The sequence below is a fragment of the Arvicola amphibius genome, chromosome 1 (assembly GCF_903992535.2).
Source record: "Arvicola amphibius chromosome 1, mArvAmp1.2, whole genome shotgun sequence".
In the NCBI taxonomy this organism is placed as follows: Eukaryota; Metazoa; Chordata; class Mammalia; order Rodentia; family Cricetidae; genus Arvicola; species Arvicola amphibius.
In genome coordinates, this window is record NC_052047.1 from 35488446 (window position 1) to 35513920 (window position 25475).

The 25475-nt window shown below is 44.2% G+C and overlaps 1 protein-coding gene across 1 annotated transcript in view; it reads right to left on the reverse strand.

Annotated features, from left to right (window-relative positions):
- The window catches only part of Limch1 (LIM and calponin homology domains 1), a 313640-nt gene that overhangs the window by 10553 nt on the left and 277612 nt on the right, over nucleotides 1–25475 (reverse strand). The window contains exons 14-24 of the mRNA XM_038340732.1: nucleotides 22412–22502; nucleotides 21398–21561; nucleotides 18844–18949; nucleotides 14709–14749; nucleotides 13305–13385; nucleotides 10448–10540; nucleotides 9164–9268; nucleotides 7977–8101; nucleotides 5712–5842; nucleotides 4624–4747; nucleotides 1329–1437 (exon numbers count right to left, since the gene is read on the reverse strand). Of these exons, the coding sequence (XP_038196660.1) occupies nucleotides 1329–1437; nucleotides 4624–4747; nucleotides 5712–5842; nucleotides 7977–8101; nucleotides 9164–9268; nucleotides 10448–10540; nucleotides 13305–13385; nucleotides 14709–14749; nucleotides 18844–18949; nucleotides 21398–21561; nucleotides 22412–22502 (1170 nt within the window). The remainder of the gene's footprint in view (nucleotides 1–1328; nucleotides 1438–4623; nucleotides 4748–5711; nucleotides 5843–7976; nucleotides 8102–9163; nucleotides 9269–10447; nucleotides 10541–13304; nucleotides 13386–14708; nucleotides 14750–18843; nucleotides 18950–21397; nucleotides 21562–22411; nucleotides 22503–25475) is intronic.

Genomic DNA, 25475 nt, shown 5'->3' on the forward strand with positions numbered 1-25475 from the left:
GCATCATGTAGAGAAAACAGCGACTCAAATTCAGAGGCAGAAGGCGTGGCTTTGAAATCAATTCGATTCACTTGACAGGTGCTCATGAGTAGGAAGAGAGGCTGGGAGATGCTGGTAAGTACAATTCGTTTCTCTGACAGCGAACCAAGTAGAACAGCCCCCCCCCGCCCCCACCATGTGGTGGGAGACTGGTGTTAGAAGCTGGGCTCCTCATGGGCCCTGCACTAGTCCATCTAAACGATTTATTGAAACTTCTTCCTTTAATACAGAGGAAAGCAGGCGATTGAGGAAGACAGAGTTGTTACTCTTATGGAGTTCGCTGTTTGTTAAGAAGCTGATAACTAACACAGCATAACGAGCATTAAGGACTAAGAGTGGCTACCAGAGACTCTTCAGCAAAGGCCACACTGCCTGGCTGGGTGTGGCGGGACATGCTCGTAATCTCAGCACTAGGGAGGCGAAGGCAGAAGGCCTGTGAGTGGTCTGAGGCCAGCCTGGGCTATACAAGGAAACCTTGTTTCAAACAAAACACAACGCACCAAGAAACAACAACAACAGATCAATGGACTTTATACAGGGCTTCACAGAGGGAGTCGCCACCTGAGGTCACGGACCCTGTCTCTCTAAAAACTGAAATCTTACAGCTAGCCACTGCCACTTACAGGGCAGAAAGTATTCCATTGGGGCGACACCTAAAACCCTGTCACACGAAATCCTAAGAGTTAAAGAACAGTAAAGATATTTCAAATAAATCCTTAGGGTCCAAAAGACTCAGAAGGCCTACTGGCTCCCAGGGTTTCATTCCCAACATTCCTTTGGGATGCCTGTGTTAGCAACAAAAGTGTGGACAGACAAATTGCACAGACCTATTTTTTTTTCTTCTAGAAGGATTTCACTTTCCAGAGGGACTAGGGTGGGAAGCTGTATCCTTAAAGCTGGACCTGACCCTCACATCTGTCTATACCTGGACCTGACCCTCACGTCTGTCTATACCTGGACCTGACCCTCACATCTGTCTATACCTGGACCTGATCTTCACATCTGTCTATACCTGGACCTGACCCTCACGTCTGTCTATACCTGGACCTGACCCTCACATCTGTCTATACCTGGACCTGATCTTCACATCTGTCTATACCTGGACCTGACCCTCACATCTGTCTATACCTGGACATGACCCTCACATCTGTCTATACCTGGACCTGACCAAGCATCTGTCTATATCACACAGGGGGAGGTTGCAAGGTTCCAGGAAAGATTTATTAGTACAGGAAAATATCTAGACCCTGACATCGGCTCCCAGAGGAGAGTGCTGTGTGTGTACATACTCTGAAACACTGGATGTGAAAGTAGAGATTCAGGGTCTCGATGATCATCGCGGCTCCTTTACCCAGAGCGAGCCCGCAGGAGGAGCAGAGCTTCTTCCCGCTAATAGACCTGGGTCAGAAGAAGAGACAGTGAGAACCTTGGCTCACACAACAGGCAACCTCATGCAAAGATGGACACGTGGAGTTTACAAAATGCTTCAACCATGAATAATATGAGGATCACAAACTGACAATGAATTTGGAATTATGCAGAGCCATATGCTGCCAGCAAGGCCTGAGCAAAGGTGATGGGCCTCCATGTGGTGCCGAGTCCGCTGTGTCTAAGCATCTTGAGATGATTTAATATGTGTATCCCATGTTTACAGAAGTCCTAACGAGATGCTCAGAGTTACTTTTATTAAGGTTCCAATGTGGCTTTAGCGCTTTCCAGTGCATTTCCTTTAAAAAGAGTCCATTGTAATGGAGGAGGGATGGTGCCTTGGGAAGCCTCGGAGATAGGGTCCCCGCCTCTCCTTGACTTCCCTGTGTGCCACCCAGGACTCTCCTGGGTTGGCCAGCAAATCCCTACTGTGTCTTCCAGAACAAACACTGTCTGCTGGAACAGTACTTGCTTTCTGTCTATATTATAACTCCTGGGACTGAACCCACCCTCCTTCGTCCACCTACAGCCCTGGACACTGTCCACCCACAGACTGGAGATAAACTCAGCAGGTGAAAGGGCAGGGTCAACGCCCACCTGCCACCACAGGGCTGTCCCCTTATGGCAGCTTTCCCATGATGCCTACTGCTGCAAAGCTCTGGGAGAGATTCACCAGTACTGTTATCTGAAAGTCACAGCGGTCCAAAGGGACAGAGAAAGCAGAAGGGCAGACAGGGAGAGGTCTCATCAAAGACCTGGCCTCATCAAACCCTAGCGATTAAGATGTACCTCTACCTAGCCATGGAAAGAGAATTCTCTATCAATGAAAGCCACTCAGTCCTTAGTCATTTGCGCCTGTGACAGATGGACAGCTGGGCAGCTTTTAAAGGTATCATGGGGACCAACTACTGCCCAGAGCCACTGTCAGATCTAGGGAGGGATGGAAGAGGATGCAGTTTTGTTTCCCAGCCCTCCGTTTCTCTAGAGGAACCAGCAGCCCACTGCCCTCCCAGGGTTATCATCCTGGAGGCAGAGGCACGGCTGTAGGAGCCCAGCAACTGTCTGGTGGGCCTTATTATTAGATTGCGCGCTCCACACAATGCCATTAAAACCTAATGGCCATGGCCAGCACCACATGTCTGACTTCTTCTACCCCATGCTGATGAATCCGCAGGCAGATGGAGATGTTTTCCTGACTCCTCCCGCTCTGTGCATGTGGTCTGAGGAGGGATGTGGATGGCAAGTCTCTCAGAATCATTTGGCAAGCACTAATCTGGCCAGAATCATGCCCGTAGGTGCTGGACCACAAAACAGCCTCTGAAAGGCTCGCTGACCTCTTATACCTGTTTGGTGACTGGCCGGGAGGGGTAGGAGAACAGGGGGACAGGGGCCCAGCCCAGAAGTTCTCTCGAGGACTTTTCCTGTAACACGGCAAAGGAGCCCACAGTTACGACAAGTTAACAGAAGCCACAATAAAAGACATTTTAGCTTCAAACTAAAACAAAAGGACCACAAAGGAGTCTCCGACTGGCATCTTGGCTTGATTTGTTTTGAGGTAAGGGCTCACTAAGGCGCCTAGGTGGGCCTGAAGTTTGGTCTTCCTCCTGGCTCAGTCTCACAAGTGCGGGTTGGGGGTGGGAGAGAAACAAAATTAGCAATTATGTCTAGAAGGAAAGCGCAGGTGTGTAAAACAGAAACCAAACTGACTGCTGCTTAGAAAGGGGAATATGGTGACTTCTCCTTCATTTAAATCACGGGGCTGTTATCTAAGCTGTTGAACAAGCTGTTGTTGCACCCTGCGTTTCCTACGAAAACTACAGGCTTGGTGGGGCCGAAAGATGAACAAAAACACAGGAAGAAGTTCTTAAGGGCAGCCCGAAAGTTCAGGGAGATAACTTTTTTTTTAAAAAAATCGCTTTATGGTAAAGACCATAAAATTAAAATTAAAAGATATCATGCAGCTAGGGTCACGTGGCCACTCAAACAAACAGGGCAGATCTTAGAGGGGATTTTCTGTGCCGTGGCTCCTGCCTTAGATGCCCGCAATGAAAGGTGGCGTTGATACTGTTTAATACTCATGAGGTCATAAGAAATCAGAAGGCCCTAATTTGATGATGCCGGCGTGTCACGCAGGGGCAAGTGCTGCTTGGGAGCCCTGTGTGGGAGCAGGCTGTCAGTTTGGAAAAGCTAATATCGTGAGTGAAGAACTAGTCAGGGCACAGAAAAGGACAAGGAAAAGAAAACAGGAACACAGAGGACAAAACCCCTCTGTCTCTGGCTGCTTGACTGGGAGATCCCTTGAGGCCCTGCTCACCCTGCTCCCCACCCCCACCTCAGATGGCACCTGTCTCCTCCAAAAGTCACATTTTCAAAGTGTAAGCACCATGGCTTGAAAGAATAAAAAGGCTGAAAATCACAAAGTAACTATTGCAAATCACTGCATCTAGGTAACCTGCGCTCCTGTTGATCCCGGGGCCACAGATATCCAGCCATGAAAACTGGAGGATTCGGAGAGAAGGGTGGTGGTTTAATATCATGTAGAGAAGGAAGAGAAGCTAACAGGGCCTGCTGATGACCCACAGTGCCATGCTGGTCATTTGCTAGGCATGGGAATCTGAGGAAGATACCAGTCTCATTCCAACCCGATACTGAGGAAACCAAGGTGGGAAAAACTGAGACACACCCTCAAGGTTCTGTGTCGGTGTGAGGCAGACCCGCTCCGTACCCACACAGTGGGTACCGGATCCAAGCGGAATGACTGGTCAAAGTAATGAATGCTAGGACCTTCCAAGTGTGACGCACGGCTTAACTGTGGTCAAAGTGTGATGCATGGCTTATCCGCCATCTTCTTGTGAAGTTCTGGCCCTCCATAAACGCCTCTAAAACGTAACCAGTCAAATTCTGGGGGCAAGATATGTAACTCCCCTAAATTCTTCACCTGAAAACTAGGATTACCAACCTCATAACATGATTGGAAAGGCTCACTGAGAGAAATCGTTTTAAACTCTCAAGTACCTATTGTGCTGAAGTGCTTCAGAAGGGTTAAATGGAGACAAAGCACAGAAAAGCTGCTGCCATCCTGCCACCAAACACTGCCTCCCATCCAAGTCAATACAATAAAAAAGAATCCCACATCCACCTCATTTGTCTACTCACTTCCGCCTTTCACCCGGAGACTCGAGCTGATGATTAAGGTTTTTATCCAGGGGCAGGGTTTTGGGCTTCACATCTTCTGACATACATGCTGATGGGTTTGGTACCTGTTGATTCTGAGGTGGCTCTAAAACCGAGAAAGGAACACAAGCGTGCTCAGCAGCATCTCGTTGATACCCAGGAATACACCAGAAGCCCATGGCTTCTGGTCCTCACAGGAATTCTCTGTGGGCTGTGTTCCACACAGAGCCCAATCTGCAGTCTGCCCACCAAGAGCATTTTCTGGGGCAGGGTTATGTTCAATGGTACAACTGGGACATTAGAAGTATGCACTGTCTATGGTAATTTAAAGTTATTTTTTGTCAAGTCTCCCTTTGATTAAAAAAATGTTATTTTCTGTATCTGGGTGTTTTGCCTGCATGTACATCTGTGACCCCACATGTAGGTAGTGCCATGGAGGCCATAAGAGGGTGTCATATTGCTCTGGATACCAAGTTACTGACAGTTGTGAGCTGCCATATAGGTGCTGGGAATAGAACCTGGGTCCTTTGAAGGGGAGTCACTGTTCTTAACCATTGGACCATCTCTCCAGCTCCTCCTTCTAAATTAAAAACTTACATTTACTTATTTGTGTGTGTGAGTGTGTGTGTGTGTGTGTGTGTGAAGGCCAAAGGACCACCATCAGGGAGTTACTTCTCTCTCTTTCCACTCTATGAGTCTTCAGGACTAGACTCAGGTCATCAGGCTTAATGACAAGCTCTTAATCACTGATCCATCTCAGCAGCCACAACCTCTCTTCTGTAAAATGCTAATAACTGTCCAGGTCCCACTGAAGCCCCAACGGCCTTGTGTAGAGTCTGGTCACATGATGGGAGTTTATGTGTTATATATATTTAACAGAAGCTCTGAGGGTTTACAGCAACTTAAATGTCTCTTCACTTTTACCCTGAGCTAGCTGTGGGCTTGTACCACAGTGTGGGGTCCCAGCCTCTGCCTCCGGCTTCTGGTCCATCCTTACCCTGAGCTAGCTGTGGGCTTGTACCACAGTGTGGGGTCCCAGCCTCTGCCTCCGGCTGCTGGTCCATCCTTACCCTGAGCTAGCTGTGGGTTTGTACCACAGTGTGGGGTCCCAGCCTCTGCCTCCGGCGGCTGGTCCAGATGGATTCCTTTTGACATGGAGTCTTCAGAGTGAGCCGAGGGTCCTTGAATTAGGCTGCTAATGCTAAAACAGAGATACATCTTCAGAGCAGGGATAACAGCAACCTGATCAAACTTACTGATTCTATACCCGAGGACACAGAGCTAGCAATTACACTCTAAAGAAAGGAAATAGACTGCTTATTCTTTTTATTTTAAACTACATCTAAAACCATTGTAAAATACCATGCATTTTAACATCAATTTAACACAGTCAAGAAATGATCATTTATGTGGTCCTCCCTGCCCACCAGATTCTTCAGGCTGAGCATCTCTAGGGAATGCTCCCAGATTTTCACAAGAGAGCAATTATAGGTTTCACTTGGAAGCCAGGCATGGTGAACCACACATGTAATCCCGGCACTCAGGAGGTAGAGGCAGAAGGATCATGAGTTCAAGGCAGCCTTGGCTACAAAGCAATATACTACTAAAAACAAACGGATAAATAAGTCACTGAGGTCACTTGGGATCTCTGCACCCTTGGTTAATTCCCCAACCTTTCAGTGACTTGTGTGTGCAGATAAAGGAAAGATTTAAGGAGATAAAAGCAAAATTTCTGGTGACAATGAAATTAGCCTAGAGAAAGCAAAGAGCAAAGTCAGAGCCAAGGCCTGTGTGGAGAACTAGTGGATACGCACATGGAGTGTGTTTTGGGACCCTTCAAATCTCCCCGACCAACAGCTCATTTCCCAGACTTGGAAGCAGTGTTACCTGGAAACAGAGCTGCTCTTCCAGGACCACGCCCTGTCAGTCAGACTTGGTGCTCAGTGTCTGTTGCTAGCAGCTCACTCAGTGCAAACCCTCACCGGAACTCGGCTCCCAGCCTTGGCCCGTCTATGACACCTAGAAACCTTTCTCATCCTCGGGTCTCTTCTGGGATGCTGAGAACGTGTGACAGGCACACACATACTTGCTGATACCTATCTGGGATCTCATGCCCCGGACGCAAGCATCTGTTTCTTAAGCAAGATGCTGTCAACTTCCCGAGCTTCCTGTAGATTCCTTCCAGGTTAGGCAAGAGTGGGTGGCACTGATAACCTGTAGCCCAGAGTCGGGTCCAGTCTCAGGTACTCTGTGTACTCTGAGGTTTCTGGGTTCAGTTTTGGTTCTCCCATGGAACATTCTAGAGTGCACACATGAAGTGACTAGCCACAACTGGTTCTGACAAATTGGTTATCCTTCACATTATCACTCCGAGTAAACATGCTCACATCAGTGAGGACAGCAGCAGCCAAGTTCAGGTCCACAGTGGAACCAAGGTAGGTGGGACCTCAGGACTTGAACTTCTTTTCTCTCTGGCACAGCCGCTAGTTCAAGCAACTGAAAGCTTAGGTGTTGGGTCAACAAGAAGCCTCTTTGATGATTTATACTATTTTCTTTATTTAAAACAGGCCTCCCTTATTATTTTTTACATTATTATTAAAACATTTAAATTAGATCATATGCATATATATGATATATTGAATTAACTCAATTTGTGAAATAAACAGGCTAGCTAAAAGAGAAAACAATTATATTTTTATTTATTATAAGGGGCAAACTCATGAAAAAGGAACGAGAAGTCCAAGCCCAGCTGTGCTGTGAGGAAACCACACAGGGAGAGAGAGAGCACCCAGACCATGCGCCCGTTTTTCTCCAGTTCCCAGAAAGCCACACCCTAACTCGGTCCCATCCCTTAAAGATAAGGAGTTGACAAAGATCCCCTATCAATGATGTGTGTGCTCACATCACACCATGCATGTGAAGGATGAGGATGACCATGGAGTTGGGTTTCTCCTACTTGTATGTGCTTTCCGAGGATCGAACTCAGGTTGCAGGCTTGAGTAGTATGTGACATCATCCTCTGAGCCATCTCTCCAGCTCTTAAAATTAATTATATTTTTTGAGATATGCTCTTATTATGTACTCAAGCCTGGCCTCAAATTTATGATCCTTTGGTCTCTCCTGTCACCACAGCTGGCCTTGCCTGTTTAAAAATAAGTTTATATATCCAGGGGCCCAAGGACACCGACTTCAGCGCTGAGCTGTTGGGGCGTGTTTAAGCAATATGGAATGCACCATTAGACTGATCATTTTAAAGCAGTGGGACCGCCTTCTTGGGAGGGAATGACAGAGGCCAGCTGTGGGGATTCCCATGCACGTCTTGGATGGGCACACACCTGTCCTCCTTGGGTGGACCACTTTCCCCAGCCTTGAGCAACTGGTCACTGTCACTCTCCTGGAAAGGTATCTTCTGTCTTCTCTCTTTTTCTTTGTCTTGAGAGTTTTCCAAGTCCACTTTATTCTGATAGAAAAATTGGGATCATTGTGAATATACTTTTTAGACGTGCTAGACAACTTTCATATTTGAGCATGGACTCTCTGAAACCTACATCCTAATAACTTACATCTGACCATGGACTACCTGAAACCTAACCCATCCCCTTTCCTCTCTTTGAATAATGAAAATTTCCTTCTATTTTTTGCTCTAAATTTTAAAGAAATGATTAAAATGTACTTTCTGTACAAGTGAATGAGAGTCGCTATACGACTGCATACATGCATACAATTGCTGATTATAGCCACCCTGCTATTCTACTGTAAGACTGCAGACATGCATACAACGTGTCTGCTCTTCTACTCCTGCCCCAACCCTGTTTGTCAGTCCCCCTGCCTACAATTCGAAGACTAGTCTCCTAAACTAACAGAGTTCAACGATTTCCAAATATTTAGAATAAAGGTGCCATTGAGATCTTTCTAAAAAATGATCACAAAAGGGGTTGGTCAAGAAACTTTCCTTTCCAAACAAAATGAAGACATGGGACTTCTTACTTCAGGACAAATGGCCTTAGGTAGCCATGAGTTATTTAATTTAACATGTTTCTATCTATACCCCCACCACCTTACTTGGGGGATATGGGGCTGACCAGCCCTTCCAGGCTCTCTCTATCCAAAGACATGTCAGGTTCGTGTGGAATTTTGAGGGTAATGAGTTCGTTTCAATGTAGCTGGTGGTGAATGCACTGTGGGGGGGCATATCTGCTGCCAATCATGCAGAGGGATGCATGGCACGGTTGGGGGCACATGGCTGTGGAGGGAAAGAGTGATGCTTGATCTAGGCAGAGAGAAGGTTCCAGCACATGGGTTTACGACCCGGCTAGCCTGTCTGGGAAGATCAGGCCAGGGCAAGGGCTACTACTCTGCCTAGGGCTGGGTGACAGCGGGAACAACACACCAGGTGTCGCGCCCATGCAGGAGCTGCTGTGGCTCTGGATGAACAGCCAGGTTTGGTGTGAAGTCACTCAGTGTGATGGGAAGCCTGGTTTAAGTTACTTATGTCACACTCGGCTTCCATCAGTGATCTTACCGTAGTCCCGCTGCCGTCGGTGACAGACAACGAAGTAGACAGCTGGTCTGCAGAACTCGAGGAAAGAGTGAACGGGACCACTGTGTCTTCAATTATCTTACGCTCCTAGGGCAAAGACAGGAATAAATGGAAAAGAGAAAAGAAAAAAGTTTTTAAGAATCTGTCAAGAGAAAAAGACACATTAAGAAACTCCAGGAACAGAAGAGTCATCAGAACATACACAAGAAAGCATGGCATTAAGGAAATCGCATTTTCCCGGAGCACACAAATCAAATACACTAAGTAGGAAGGAGTTCAGAACTTTGTATTGAATTTGCAAACGCCAAGTTTAACTAGAGTTTAATTAATTAGAAGAACAGGGTGAAGAAAAACTACTATGGAGCTCATCAGCTAAATCAGCTATGCGGAAGGCAACGTTCCCAACGATATTGACAACAAACTTTAGATAACAGACACTTTAGACAGCCTCTCCAAAATCTGTTGCTGTTGTTAAAACATTACCAGGACACAAGTCTCCTCTACAATGTAGTCAGTAGTTAGGATGTATTTAGCTTCAATGCTAAAATTATCTTACAAAACAAATTCATTACTACAAACACTCTTGCTGTAAGTGAGTACACACACAGATTGCTGGGGTTTTTGTTGTTTGTTTGTTTGTTTTTGTTTTTTCAAGACAAGGTTTCTCTGTGAACAGTCCTGGCTGTCCTGGAACTTGCTTTGTAAACCAGGCTGTCCTCAAACTCACAGAGATCCACTTGTCTCTGCCTCCCAAGTGCTGGGATTAAAGATGTATGCCACCACCACCTGGCTTTTTTAAAAAATTATTTTTAAGACTTATTTATTATGTATACAGTGTTCCCCCTGCAGGTCAGAAGAGGTCATGAGATCTCCTTATGGATGGCTGTGAGCCACCATGTGGTTGCTAGGAATTGAACTCAGGACCTCTGGAAGAACAGGCAGTGCTCTTAACCACTGAGCCATCTCTCCAGCCTGATATTGCTGTTTTTATGTTATCTAACATAGATGAAGAATCAGATATTGATGTGATTACAGCGGCTTCTTGAACATGGTTCAGTCCATTCTTCCTACAGCCCACATGGTGGAGGGTTCCTGTGGTCTGTCAGAACCCATACGATCTGGTTCTCTTTCCAGAGACTGAAGGGACACTGCTGTGGGACAGAGTCAGACACACTCACAACCAGCATACACTGCAGACACAAAGGGAGGTGACAGACTTTAAGGGACTGTGTTGTCAAAGTCACATTCTTTTTGGCAATTTCCTACCTCCTCGTAGTACCTGCGTTCTTCTTCTTCCACCTCCTTTTGGGCCTTTTCCCACTCTTCCTTCAACTTATCTTGTTCCTTCTGGTACCTCTCCTGTCATGGGATGTCCACAGAACATTTGGGAGTGACCATCATACCCCATCGCTGGGATGTTCCCCCCTCTTCCAAAGCACCATGCACAATACATTACAAGATACTCTTCGTGAGTGAACATTTGGAATCTAATGCATGCACACCGTAGAAAGAGATGCTGAGTATTAGGCACAAGTGAGGTACATGTGGTGGTTTCAATGAGGAACACCTCCCATTGGCTCGTGTATCTGGGCACTTGGTCCCACTTAGTGGTACTGTTTGGGAAGCTTGAGGATGTGGAGGTTGGCCAGAGGAAGTATGTCACTAGGGTTGGGCTCTGAGGTTTTACAGCCCAATCTCCCTTCCTCTTCTCTCTCTGCTTCTACTGTGTGAATGAAAGGTAACCACTTTGCTTCCTCACTGCCAGCCAGGCCTCCGGCTCCCACTGCCGTGCCTTCCCCACTGTGACGGACTATAGTGCTCTGGAATGGTCAGTCAAAATAAGCCTTTTTTTCCTAACTTGCTTTTCTTTTTCTTTTTCTTTTTTTTTTGGTTTTTCAAGACAGGCTAACTTGCTTTTTGTCAGGACATTTTTTTTATCACAGCAAGAGAAAATTAACTAACACAGACATTTAAAATCCCACAGGAAGCCAGATTTCTGCTGTCGTGTTTTTCAGAATTTCTCTTCAGACAGACATTTGTTCATGAAGGATGAAAAAAAAAAAATCAACAATCAACAATCTCCCTCACCTTGGGAGGTCCTAGGTAGGCTACATATACAGTCTGTTTCAGCTGAGCCTCTCAGAGGTGTGTTTTGCTATTTCACCAATAGAAATATATTGCTGGGCTGGGGAAGTAGTTGCCTAGCATGTTCCATGATCTGGGTTTGAACCCCACCCCCATAAATACCAACCAATCAAAGCCCAAACCAACCACCACTGCTGGCAAGGAAGTTTAATAAAAGGTTATAAAAACCTACAAGGTTTATAAGAGAGGCAGGGCAGAAAAGTCCAAAGCGCTCCAGACAACCATCTGCTGAGAGGCAGAAGCACTCTGCATATCGCCATGGCAATGAGATGAGGCCTTCCAGGCCCAGCCTACAGTACCTTTAATCAAGAGAGCCTTTAAACCACTCATCACAGTGCTTTGGTGTGAGAGCTTCCATCCCTGTGCTCAGAAAGGGTGCAATACTCATCACCACTTCTGAGAGATAATAAAACACTCCTTATAAGAATGATATAAAAATATAAAAATAAAATATAAAAATATAAAAATATACAGGAAGCTCACCAGAAAAAAAGAGTATGTAAAGCTCAAAATCAATGTTTGAAATGAGAATTGATCCCATGAAAATCTCAAAATTGAAAACCTCATAGACAAAGGAGACATGCGCTTGTGCACACATGTTCCAGCACCTGACTTGTTACTGTCATTGTCTGGGGCTAGGACAGGCCTGTGTGTCTCTCTGGAGGGGGACGACACTGAGGTGTCCCCAGACAGCAACTGTTATGTCACGACTTAGGTGCAAAAGGCTCTCCTGGGGACATCTGAAGACGGGTGGTCTTGCTGATTCTAGTAGAGCGCTGCTGGCCAATCCATGGCAGGAGCCATAGATACAAGTGAAACTTATTATCAGAACCAAACAGTGCAGAAGCTGGGCATGGTGCTGCATGCCTGTAATCCCAGCGCTCAGGAGAGAGACAGCAGGGTCTCTGCAAATTCCAGACCAGGCAGGGTTATCTAGTGAGTCTCAAAAAAACAAACACACAAAAGAAACCAAAGCCAGTTCCAAGAACAAAGCAAATGACTCCCCATTCCAGAATACTATAAAGATTTAGAACGGGAGTCCAGAGGTTCTTACTATCATTTAAGTGATCAAGGCCTAGGCCTTTGAAGTTTTCAAAGGCACCTAACTGGATTGCAGAGCTAAATCCAAATAGTTGATTTTTACCATAGAACCCATTCCCTTACCCATGGGAATCAGAGCAAAGGGTTAGGACAAAATATGAAGAGAAAGGAGATTAAATCTCATTGCACCTCAGTTCTAGAGTAGCAGGAACCATCAAATTCAATGAGGTTTACACTGCTTCTCTATGTGAGCGTCTGGCTGTGTAGTAGAAACAGCACAGGTTTCAGGGTTGTAGAGACTTAGGCTTGGGTCCAGGCCCTATCAACCATGCGATACTGGGTGGTTAATCCAATATCTGTGAACCTTTGCCTTTTCACCTAAACACGGGCTATTAAGATGTGTTCCCGGCATACTCCAAGTATACAAATAGGTCAGTTTCAGAGGTCACTAGGTCATTGTGGGCAGGAAGCAAATGGAAGTGTTACATTTCTTCTCAGAATATTTCTAGAATGGACCATTATCAGTTTTCACTGAAAAATGGAATGAAAATTCTGTTAAAGGAATTAGACTGATTGTCAAATTTTATTGTACCTGAATGCTATCAAATGGTTTTTGGGCATTTCGTTCTCATTGCTTCTTGAACTGAGAACTGGTGACTAAGGAGGTAATGAATACAGGTAGACTGACCCTTAATCATTACTTGGAGATATATTTTTTGAAGTGTTAATGTGAATATTTTTCCCCACTCCTTCTCATCACTGGACCTGTTAGGAACAATCAGATACAAGACTCGGTTGCCTGGACACAGAGCATAGACAAACTCCCGAGTTTCTGAAAACTGAATTCCATGTTCCCAGTGCTAAAAGTCTATTCAGTGCAACAGACATCGCAAGTACACAGTTACTGAACACAGGGAAACCAGCAGGCTGGTCCTACCTGGAGCAGACGCTCTTGTTCCTGCTGCCATTTCTCCTGTCGCCTACGTTCCTCTTCTGGGTCCCATGCCCAGAACTTAAACTGCTCAGGAAAAACAAAAAAAGCAACCCCATGATCAGAACTGGATGCCTTGCTAGGGCAAGAAGACAATGAGCCTCCAATATGGTACTCAAGGGACATAGAAACAAATCTTCACACAGCTAAATGTCCTCTTTGGTGGCAGAAAATGTTTCCAAACTTAATCCCTTTTTACTTTGCTTCCAAGCTGCTGGGCTGGTTCTATGCCTCTGTGCTTCTTTATGGGTAACAGAAACACAGTGCCTAACCACAGGAACGAGAAGGCTTTGCTCCATGTCTCTCGGGAGCATGAGGAGTCTCAGAAGCACCCGAGCTCCTGGGCATGGCGCTTGTTGCCCATGCTAATTCTGGCTTATACCAGGAGAGATGTATCGTCTAAGAACTAGGGTCTTTTGTACCTGAAGTGAGCCCCTTATACCACTATTGCTTTCCCAAAGTGGGTTAATGTTACCTGGAGAGCAAGATGAGTGGAGCCCCAGCCTGAGGCCAGCATACTAAATACTCAAACCCAAGACTGGTAATACTAGCTTTAGAGAAGGTTTTAGCAAGCTGGAGAACAAACAAGAACATGGCTGGATTTTCTACCTGAATCTATGGATTCTCTCACGTGTTCTACTTTCCCCAACAGGAAATGACAGTCTATCTTTTTGCAGTTACTTTTCCTCTCCATCCCCAGCCAGGGGCACATGAATAGCTTGACAACCTTGGAAGTCAATGGCTTGCATCATCCTCTTCAGCTATGTGTGGTTGCTTTACAGACATTCTGGGGTTCTCAGCTTCCAGGAAACCCGGGATTATAACTGTTGGTTCATGATTGAACTTTCACATATGGTTCCTAGTTCTGAGACGTGGTTGGAGATATCAAGGGTAAGTGACAAGCAGTGGTCCATTCTACATGGCCACAAAGGGAGTATCTTGGACTGGTCACTGGAGCGGAAGGGATCATTCCTGTATCAGGCACCATATAGCAGCAACTGTATGATGATTTCAAGTAAGGCTCACCATCACCCCAAAAGAAAGCTATTTGCATCTCACTGTGCAGTCAAGGAAGATTAAACAGGGAGGATTTATAACTACCCCCAGTGTTCCGCGGCTAGTAAACCTGGACTCAAGACTACAAAGAAATCAGCATTTGGTTTCTAGGCAGGACAGGATAACTACTTTATGTAATGATAAATCCATTATATCTTTACATTCTTGGTACCAGAAAGCATCAAATTGTTTCAAAATAAAAACGTTTGGATCTCAGTTTTGGTTAAGAAAATCAAACATAAGTTAAAACCACTCCAAATGCACAACTTGGTTCTTTAAGGGGGGACTACTTACGGGTGTGGTTACAGGGGACTTCTCACTGCTTGGAGAATCCGCTACACAGAGTAAAAAGAAGAAAAGAAGGCATCAGTGTGGGTGGCTTCTGGCTGGGCTGGTTTTTTGCTCCTCTCAGTGGAGGGTGGCTCCTAGGTTAACTTGGGCAGTATTAGGAAATCACAGTAGAGCAGAGCCTGGCAGGTTGTGCCCATCACCAGGAGGACTAAGAGTGTGACCCATCAAGCAGCGCCAGGTACTAGACTCTAGGAAGCAACGACTACAGCTATTAGTGCTGGCTCTTAGTACACCCTGCATTCTCGTGAACAGAGCAGGTCCCCTACTGTCTGACACAAAGAGTACCACACAGAGAGGCTGATGTCATCCAGGAAGAACAGCGAGTGACACAGTTAACAAGAGAACACCACATCTGTGGCCAGCGCTTCTCATCTGATTTCAAGGGGGAAGCAGATGGTAAAGAGCCAGGTGGACGGTGTCATTTCTCTGGCGTCTCAGAAATCAATATAAAGCTCTGTGAAAGCCTCCCAATTTTAGTACGACCGTGCTGATTGATACCAAAGAACAAGCTCATTGCTAACTGTGTGTCACAAACAAGCATCCTTTTTTCTTTTAAATATCTTATATCGGAAATGAAGACAAACGACAGACACCATTGGTTGCCCCAACATGAATTTTTACATATAAGAGATGCAGCTACCCAGTATGCTGTTTACCTGACTGGGAGAAAAACTGGGACCGTAGCCAAGAGTTCTGAACTCTCAGCGGGACACTGGCACTGCTAGGCACCTCTAGATCAGATGGCAAAATAGAATAAACAGAAATCCGTGAAACCGGGTGAGAACTGAGAACACATCCCCACACGCCAAAGAAGGGGCAGCTCTAGTTGAGCCAGGAACTGAACAACTCAACCCAACATGAGACAGCTCACCGGAATACATGTAAAACCTGACAATTCAATGGGCAGTTGAAGTGGGCAGTCTGCGTTTCTGCTGTGTAGGGCCGAGGGAAAGCTTTTAGGCCCATACTTAGTGGGGATATTGTTTAAGGGTTAAAGGTCATGATGACACAGCGGTACATTGTGGAGGGGCAACTTTAGGGAAGAATAAAAGGGCAGGAGAGATGCACAGTGGGATGGAGATGCTATCCACAAAACACCTGAAGAAGGGGCGAGGATGAGGCTGTTTTCCTGTCACACACAGGTACATGTCTGTGATTGCGTGCAGTGTGCCAAGCATACACGACTCCTGGCAAGCATTTGCCCCTTATGCATTGGGCTCTGTCGTGCGAATTCTCAGAGCAACAAACACTGCAGGTCAAAGCCTGTGTTTTATAGAAACATAAGTTTGGCATAACTTTCCTGTTTCCAGAGGGCTGGATAAAGGAAACCCGCCAGCTTTAACTGTATTTTAGGAATGTTTCCAGAGTGCTGAAAGGCTGTATTGATGCACATGTGTGTGTTTGGGGGCGCCTGTGGAATCTTATTTGGGCTGACAGGCAGATCTGCAGCGGCCTGTGTGAGCATCTATAAATAGATGACTTCAAAGAAACTGGGGAGACACCAGTTTCTGTGGGAGAGAGAGAATTTATGAGGTGTGGTTCTAGGGCTCCTGGTTCTTTTGGACTGGGTGACGGAATTCATCATGTAAGTGTGTGCCAGATTCTTAGACCTGGGTCATAAGCCATGGCTTCTCCAAACACAGTCCAATCAAAGGCAACCATATCTTCATAGATTGCATTTATAAGAGGCCCCTGGCATCTAGAAAGACCATTTTGTAGGGTCTAAATAATCACACAGTCAGCTTCATGCCCAGTGGCAATGTCTTTGAGGCACTGTTTACATAACTACTTCAAGTCAGTGGCTTTCAGGTTGGGATTCCTGGGCTGCCTGGATGCATGGTCTTGCTAGAAGTACAGAAGATCTCTGGCCAGATCTACAGAACCAGACACTGAAGGTTTGGTCCCAGCCCCACAGGCTTGGGCACACACTCATGTCTTAGAACTACTGCTTCAAGCTGTGTTGCTGTCCTGTTAATGTTTTTTCTTCTTTAGAAAAGCATTCTAAAAGAATGTATTCTTTCTGCCTAGCACCTGGCTCTATACTTCCACCCCTATTGCTAGAATTCTATTCTCTTAAAAACTGGTGGATGGCGATTTCTCCTTGGCAGGTGATAGCTAGGCCCTGGGGAAAGCCAAAGGGGGAACTCCGCAGGTCAGAATGTGATGAGCGAGGCTTTAAACCCAGGTGTTCGACTCCCAGACCTCATACTTAGATCACAGAGCTCATGAACCACACATCCTAACAGAATAAGGGCCTCCAAACCCAGTTCTCCTTTGAGAAATTACCTTTAAAAATACTCCAATGCTATGAATTTTTATTTTTTTAAACCATTAAACTTGGATAAAACATGAAATAAAGTTCCTTAATTCATTAGCAATTTCTCAAAACCAGAATGCCTTGTGTTTAATGGGGGATGAAAAATATAAATATTAGGCATCAGGACTAATTGGTGAGGCTGACATAGATAACCTAACTATAGTTCTTACCTACTAGTTAGAAAGTGCTAGAAATGGAACATAATTACCATGTCTAAATATGGCCAACTGGTTGACCCATTGTGAGATATAACTTTTATTAATTATTTTCAGGACTGTAAGGCTGAAAAGTTTGGATCAAATGTTTTGGAGGTGGTACTGAATCTGCCTCTCCATTAAGAGATGAATACCCACTAGAATGTGTACCACTTGCTTCCTACCAAGTGCTCTTTGTTCTGCATACAGCTCGCAAAGCAATCAATGAAAGCTAAGGGAGACCAACTCAGATGGTGTTAATGGTGACCCCAAATAGCTTCTCACTCTTTAAAAGAGAGGTAATAATAAGTCATGAATAATGACATCATACCATCCTCTCTGACAGAAACACACTGGAGGAAAATGTTAAAGGAGCACGCGGAGCCTTACAGTCCTACCTCCCACCCTAGCTGTTGTCAACCTAGAGAGTCTGCACTGGTGCAGCCTTAGGTGGACCACTTGGAGAAATAATCTCCAAGGATGGTAGCATTCTTCAAATGCCATATTCCCCACTTCACATTCCTAAGGTCCTTCCTGGTGGTGTGGGCACTTGGGTTTCTCACAAGGCTAAGGGCATAAAGTTGGGTTCTTCAAGAACCAAAGGGTGAGTTCAGAACTCATATATGGTCCACAAAGTGGGAGCCAGCACAAGTTTAAATCCTTCACAGATCCTCAACTCCCATATTTCTCAAAGTTACCGTTTCTACATTATATCAAACATTAAAACATAGCAAATATACAAAACACATTAAAATGTATCCAAAGTATGTTATGTGTTAAACATATTAAAACATATCCACAGTGTGCATGTGTTATTACACACATACTGAAGATGTATCTTTAAATGTTTCATGCATTTTATTCTTTTCATTTTTGAAAATATTAAATGTTCTTATTATGAAGATTTTTATTTGTTTGGTTTTTTCGAGACAGGGTTTCTCTTTGTCCCCATGGCTGTCCTGAAACTTCCTCTGTAGATCAAACTGGCCTTGAACTCAGATATCCACCTGCCTCTGCTTCCTGAGTGCTGGGATTAGAGGTATGCACCACCACTGCCTGGTTATGAAGAATTTTTTGAAAGAGTAAAATTTTGGTTGAGTAACTACACTAATCATTGTGTACACCCAAGACTTACTATAGAATAAAAAGCTCTCACTTTCCCCAAAGTTAATATTAAATAAATGGGTATTTTTATAGACTGGAATTAATAATAAAGTTCATATAATATTACATTTTTTGAAAACAAATTGAGTTTTTATTTTTAATTATCTCATCATGTTTTGGAGCCAAGACAAAACAAGTTTGAAGGTCTCAATACTATCAGACCCTGTTGTACCCACAATGCCTAGCTGACAAGGTGGTCTTCGTGGTGAGGTTCCTGATGTCAAACAGAACGTGCCTCTCAGCTTTCCAATCTGAAATTCTCAATTCACAGACTCTGGTGAGGAATATGACCACAGGGACATCACATGAAGGATGCCACCAGCTATTCCTGTGAGGTGCATTTTCCCACAGGTGGGCCCAGCAAACTAGGAAGATCTAAGAGAACACTTTCCTGCCTCCTTACCTTGAGAATCAAGATTTGGCAAATGCAGTTGGTTGGTTTCAGGCATTTTGTTGAGAAAAGGAAACGTCAAGGTTGCTTCTGGCTCTGGGGATTTTGGCTTTGCTACCTGAAACACAGCAACAGACACAAACACTAGAAAGAATGTCCGCAATTAACCTGCAGATCGATTTTACACTATGACTACTTAAACATTCTGGTAAGCTTAAGCACTTAATTTTACAATACAATTTTTCCTTCCCTAATGATTTTTCACACTTTACTGAATCAATAAAGTGGTTGATATTTTTCTAGAAATTAAATAAGAGCATAAGAATGTAGTGATCCCCTTTCTTCAACCTCAGAAGACATTGGAGCCTTTCCCCTCCCCCACCTTTTCTTTTTTTTTGGACAAGGTCTTACTACATAGACCTGGCTGTAAGGCTAGGCATTATAGTAATCTGCTCTTAATGGACATTACTCTGAAGATAGTACTCTACTCTCCCACAAAGTTATGCAACACACATATACTTTGCCCGTTGACAAAGATGCATTGCCAAATCAGCTAGTGCCAGCACAGGGTCCTTACAGTTTTGAGGCGCATTAGATGACCTTCTAGGCTTTAAAAATTCTCATGTTTGCTTTAAGATTTTTAAATATCATTGCTATTTAATTTTATTTATTTCCTTCAAGTCTGAAGACTCTTCTAGAGTAGAAGCACCCTCTTGCTGTCCTATTGCTTCCAGTCAATTTACCGCCAGAGACAGAATGCCAAATATTTCAACAGTGCCTAAGATAAGAGCCATAGACTTCTGAATCTGAATGCAGAAGGCAGCTGTTTGGGTTTACTCCGTTTTGCCTCTCATAGGACTTAACTCTAACTTGTAGCTGTTGGCGCGGCAACATTTACTCCTTCTCTGTTGCATTTTATTTTTCTTTATCAAGAATGTATTCAATCCTAAGAGAATCTTGAAGGAAATAGAATCAGTCACATCAGTCAGCATTGCTGTGGTCAACCAGACAGCTGTATAGACTTCAGCATTTAGCATACAGCAATACTTAAGGTCTGGTTTTTATCAGAGTTCACAACATGCTAACCTTACTTTTCTAAATATTTATTTTTACTTATAACTCTCTCTCTCTCCTCTCTCTCTGTCTCTCTCTCTCTGTCTCTGTCTCTCTGTATGATAGTATATGCATGTGAGTGTAACAAGTACCCACAAAGGCCAGTGGTACTGAGTCTCCCTAGAGATGGAGTCATGGCTGGCTGTGACCCACCTGATGTAGGTGCTGGAAACAGAGCTCTTAACCTCTGAGCCACCTCCCTGGCCCTGACAACCCTTGAGCCTTAAGCTCACAGATGCTTCATCCTGAGTGGTGTAGACTGACAAGGAGGTTCTCAGAGAAGAACTGGCTGCAAATGGAAGAAACACAGCAGAAATGCCAGTCTGGTGCTTTGGTTTTACAAAGGTGACATTCCGCAAGTGAAATCTGAAAAATCAAAGCTGTTACAAGCATGGTGATCACCATTATCTATGACCGAGAGAGAGGGGAGAGGGCCATAGATGGAGTGTGGGGGGAGAACTGCTGCCCTAGATGTCATTATTCTATTTGCTAACTAACCACTAGAGCTTCCAAACCTGCAGTCAACAGCACAGAATTTTAAAGATGGGGATACAGTAGCATTTGATACCAAGGATAGCCTGGCAATCCTGGATAGTTTATGCTTTAATATGATTCTGAGACTCATGTTTACTAAATAGACAAAAGGTTTATGATAGAGAACAAACAAAACAGATAAACAACCTGAGAACCCTTGAAAGTGGGTTTTTTTTTTTTCTAGTTTTTCGAGACAGGGTTTCTCTGTAGCTTTGGAGCCTGTCCTGGAACCCCTCGCTCCTATTGTCTGCAATATGTAACAAATGTGTTTGTGTGTGCTAAGGCATTTAATATATTCATAATGCAAATGTCTGTATTTCCCCTTCTCTCTCCATATACAGTGGTGGTGTGAATAAGAATGTCCCCTGTAGGCTCATATATTTCAAGCTTTTTCCTTTGTCTGTGGAATGGTTTGGGGAAGGATCAGGAATTGTGGCCTTTTTGAAGAAGCGGGTGTCACTTAGGGTGGGCTTTGAGGTTTCGAAAGAACATACTAGGCCCAGTCTCTCTCTATGTCTGTCTGTCTGTCTGTCTGTCTGTCTGTCTGTCTTTTGTCTCCCTCTGTTTTCTGCTTGTGGATCAGATATTAGCTTTTAACTACTGCTCCGGCACCATGCCTACCTGTCTGATGTCACACTTCTCACCATGATGAAAATGGACTCATCCCCTGAAACTCTAAGTAATCCCCCAATTAAATGTTTTCATTTATAAGTTGCCTTGGTTTTGGCATCTACTTATAACGTGTGTGTGTGTGTGTGTGTGTGTGTGTGTGATGTGTGTGTGTGATGTTTAACAATGAACATGCAGTGAAGACAGGAAAAACGATCGGGTGAGACGTCAGCCCTCGTGACTGACGCTGGCCGCCCCCGGAAGCCACGCCGACCTGTGGATTTAACTCTCCACTCCGCTGTGTCCTCACCTTCTGTGACAGCACTAACTCTACCTTCCCACTCATCTCATTTTCTGGCTTCTTCTGGTCTCGTTCTTCTGGCACCTCGTTCTTCAGCTGCGCGCCGGGGGAGAAATCCACAAAGGCCACGGTGGGGCTGCAGCGCGTCACCGTTGCTGTAAAATGCTGCGGCTCTGGAGGGAAGTCACAGGTGGGAGTAGGAGGAAAAGGAAACCATACAACGGATCATTTCCCTTCAGCGTCACCATGAACGTTTCATCAGAGTGCTCCCTCCTGAGGACAAGCTGGGTTACTGCATGAAGATGCGCAGCCAAGGGCCGGGGAAGGCAGCAGGGTTCCCAGCAAACTGTCCTGCTAGCCAAGACTGTTTGTAACAGAGTCACGATTCTGAGTAACACGTGACACAGAATATTTAATGACAGTGGGGTAGAAGGCAGGATGTCCACAGACCCATCTGTACTTGTGATGGGGTGACAAACTAACTTTCCCTTGTTGTGTGTGCTGCTGTCCTCATCTGGAGACCAGAGGCTGACATCACGCCTTCCTCTACAAGCAGTGTTCCTCCATGGTCTCTGCTTCGGTTCCTGCCTCCATGGTCCTGACCTGAGCTCCTGCCCTGACCCCCTTTGAAGGATGGACTGTGATCTGGGAGTTCTAAGGTGAAATAAACACTTTTCTCCCCGAGCTGATATTTATCACAGTGATTACAAAGCGACCAGGACAGCTCAGTGTTTGAATTATTGCTATAAAGGAACTAAGTATTTTTAAAATGAGGATGAAAACATACTTTTAGAGAATATCAGAGTATATCTGTCTGTCTGTCTGTCTGTCTGTCTGTCTGTCTGCAAAGCCTGAGTTCCTATTTTTATAGCAACATTAATGCCATAGTGAGAATTTCTCCCCAGAGCCTCTAGGTGGCAGCACAACCACAGAGCCGGACAGTCCCCTGCTGTTTAGCAGGAAAAATTGGCACCATTCCCTCACAAGTCACCAAGCTTTACCTGAAAACTCCATGAGACACACCTGCTGAGGTCGGCTCCGCGTCCTGTGCCCCCGACTTCCCATCAGCCTTCTCATTCTCTCGGCCATTCGACTCAGCTTCATCAGAGGCTGCCTGAAAAACATTTTTTTCCCTCTCTTGAATAAACCAAACCCTTGAAAGTTCTGAAAAGCAAAGGCTATTTCCTGAACGATAGTTTTCAGGCCTAACAAGACGGGGCGCCCACACAAACTGTCTTCTAGGTTGAAGCTCTACGCTGGCAGGTGGCATTTGTGAACATGAGCAAGTCGACACCAGCAAGCTCCCTTTCCCCAACCATCCTCAATGTTGGTCTTAGCACCAAATCTCCTAAATCAAAGTCATCATCTGCTTGCTTACAAATGCCTTTCAAGTTGGCTGCGGCTCCGACCACCAGCAGAGGGGATTTCGTTTCGATGTTTAGAGTCTGAACCTCACAGTTGGCTGTCCCGGGCATAACTGCCTGTGGCTCTTACATTGCAGGGTTTATCCTTGAAACTCTCAGGAGTTTTTATAGCCACTTCTTCCCTTTCGTTCCGACAGCTGGGAACTAAGGTTAGCTTTTTCTTCCTTAGTCTCCCACTAATGGGTCTCCTTGACATGGATGCCGGTCACTGCCACACCACAGTCAAGTGCCTCTCTCCTAGCCAAGCCTCCCTGCTGTCAGCTGGACGCTTGCTACAACTGCGTAGCAACCTAATGGAATGGTCGAACAAATCAGGACCATAAAGGGAAGCACTACACAGTCACTGAACATAAGATGCCCAGAAGGCTGGGGGACTGCTTAGCGGGACAGTGCTTGCCTAGTGTTCACAAGGCCATGGATGGGTGTGATCTCAAGCATGGCACAAAATAACACACACACACACACACACACACACACACACACACACAAACAAACCTGCTATACAGTAGTGATGTGTAGACTTATTCAATGTGAAGTTAAAACATTTAAATTATATATATATATTATGTTTACATACATAAGATTATACATATGCTTATGTACATATAAATGCACCTGTCAGTATATGTATTAAAATATACAATGCATATATATATGTATACACTTATGTATACATATGTGTATTGTGTGGCATATATAAACATGTGTGTGTGTGTGTGGCATAAAAGCCAAAGGGGACAAACAGTAGGACAGTGGAAGCAGGGAGGAGTGGTAGCAGATAGCAATGAGACCGGGCAAATAAGAATCTACAATGTATGTACACTATATGTACAATGTATGTATAAAAGTACCACAATGAAGTTATCATTTTATGCTAAAACAATAAAAGCAGAAACACAAAACCCCAAGGAAATAGAAAATGTTAATGTGTTCATTTTTAAATGTGTTTACATTTGGGGATGATTTTCCCATTTTTAATATATATATTTTCATATATTATAAAAGCTGAAGAACCAGAAGACAATCTGTGTAGTTTCACATTATCATAGAGTATCGAGAGTTAAGTCTGATATTTTTCTCCTCTACCTTAGTGGCTTGATAAAAATAAGTGGAAGGTTAAATTAATTATATCTGGAAGAATGCTTACGCAAAAGAGTGTAAGCCAATGACTATTTTCTTTTATTCTTTTAGCAGAAGTTTTATGTAAAAGACTAAAGCTGAAAATTTATTTATTTATTTATTTATTTATTTATTTATTTATTCATTCATTCATTTATTTATTTTGGTTATTCAAGGCAGGGTTTCTTTTGTAGCTTTTGGAGACTGTCCCGGAACTAGCTCTTGTAGCCCAGGTTGGCCTCGAACTCACAGAGATCCGCCTGCCTCTGCCTCCCGAGTGCTGGGATTAAAGGCGTGCACCACCACCACCTGGCTTAAAGTTGAATTTTTAGTGTTTATAAAACACTGCATAAACTTTAAAAGATTTTAAGACAAAAACTAATATTTGTTTTCATAAAAGGAATAGACAGAAGTTCCTGTTCTGCCTGGTCATGCAGCCCCTCAGTTCCAAAGAAACACACGGAGGTTTATAACAATTATAAACTGTTTGGCCTATTAGCTCAGGCTTATTATTAACTAGTTCTTACAACTTGAATTAACCCATAATTTTTGTCTATGGTAGCCACCTAGTGTGGTGCCTTTTATCAGTGAGGCATGCTTATCTTGCTTCCTGTGTGTCTGTCTGGTGAATGACTCTTTCTTTCCTCTTCCTAGAGTTCTCCTAGTCCGATCTCCCTGCCTATAGTTCCTGCCTGGCTACTGGCCAATCAGCAATACAAACCAATACAAGTGACAAATCTTTACAGGGCACAAAAGCATTATCCCACAATAAAAAGGCATTATTAAATCCTTCATAAACTATCTCCAAGGAGAAACTAACTCCCCCAACTTGTCCTCTGACATCCACTTGGGTCCTCATACAAACACACACATATGTACATACACACATACATATATACATACACAAAATAAATAAATGTAAAACTTTTTACTATTAAAAATAGTAATTTTAAAGCAAAACCTTTCAAGCTGCTTAAAGACTTTAACAATAGTATATAGTGAAAAATGTGATTTTTTTTGGAGGGTGGAGAACTTTGAAATACTTATAAAATACTGAAGTTTTCTAGTGACAGATAATCATATATTAAGTTGGAAAGAACATACTATCAAGTTAAAATGTATGGTTTTTCTCTTTTCCAGTACTGAGGACTCAACAGAGATTCCTACATGCAAGTCAAACCCTCTACCACTGAGCCACACTCTGTTCCTAGCCCTTCCTTACTATTTAAGTCAGAGTCTTGAAAATTTGCAAGGCCACCCTTGAATTCACTCTGTATCCAGAAACACTCTGCAATCCTCCTGTCTCAGCCTCTCAAACAGTTGAGACTTTAAGCTTATGTCCTGAGGCTAGCTTTAAGAATCCTAGGCAGGCCAGTTGTGGTGATGTATGCTTGTAATCTGAGCCATTTCAGAGCCTGAGGCAGGACTACAAGTTCAAGCCCAGCCTAGGCAAATTAGTGAGACCCCATTACAAAAAAAAACTGAAAAGGTCTAGGGGTTTCAATAAATGTTAGAGTGCTTGTATAGCATGCACAAAGCTCTGG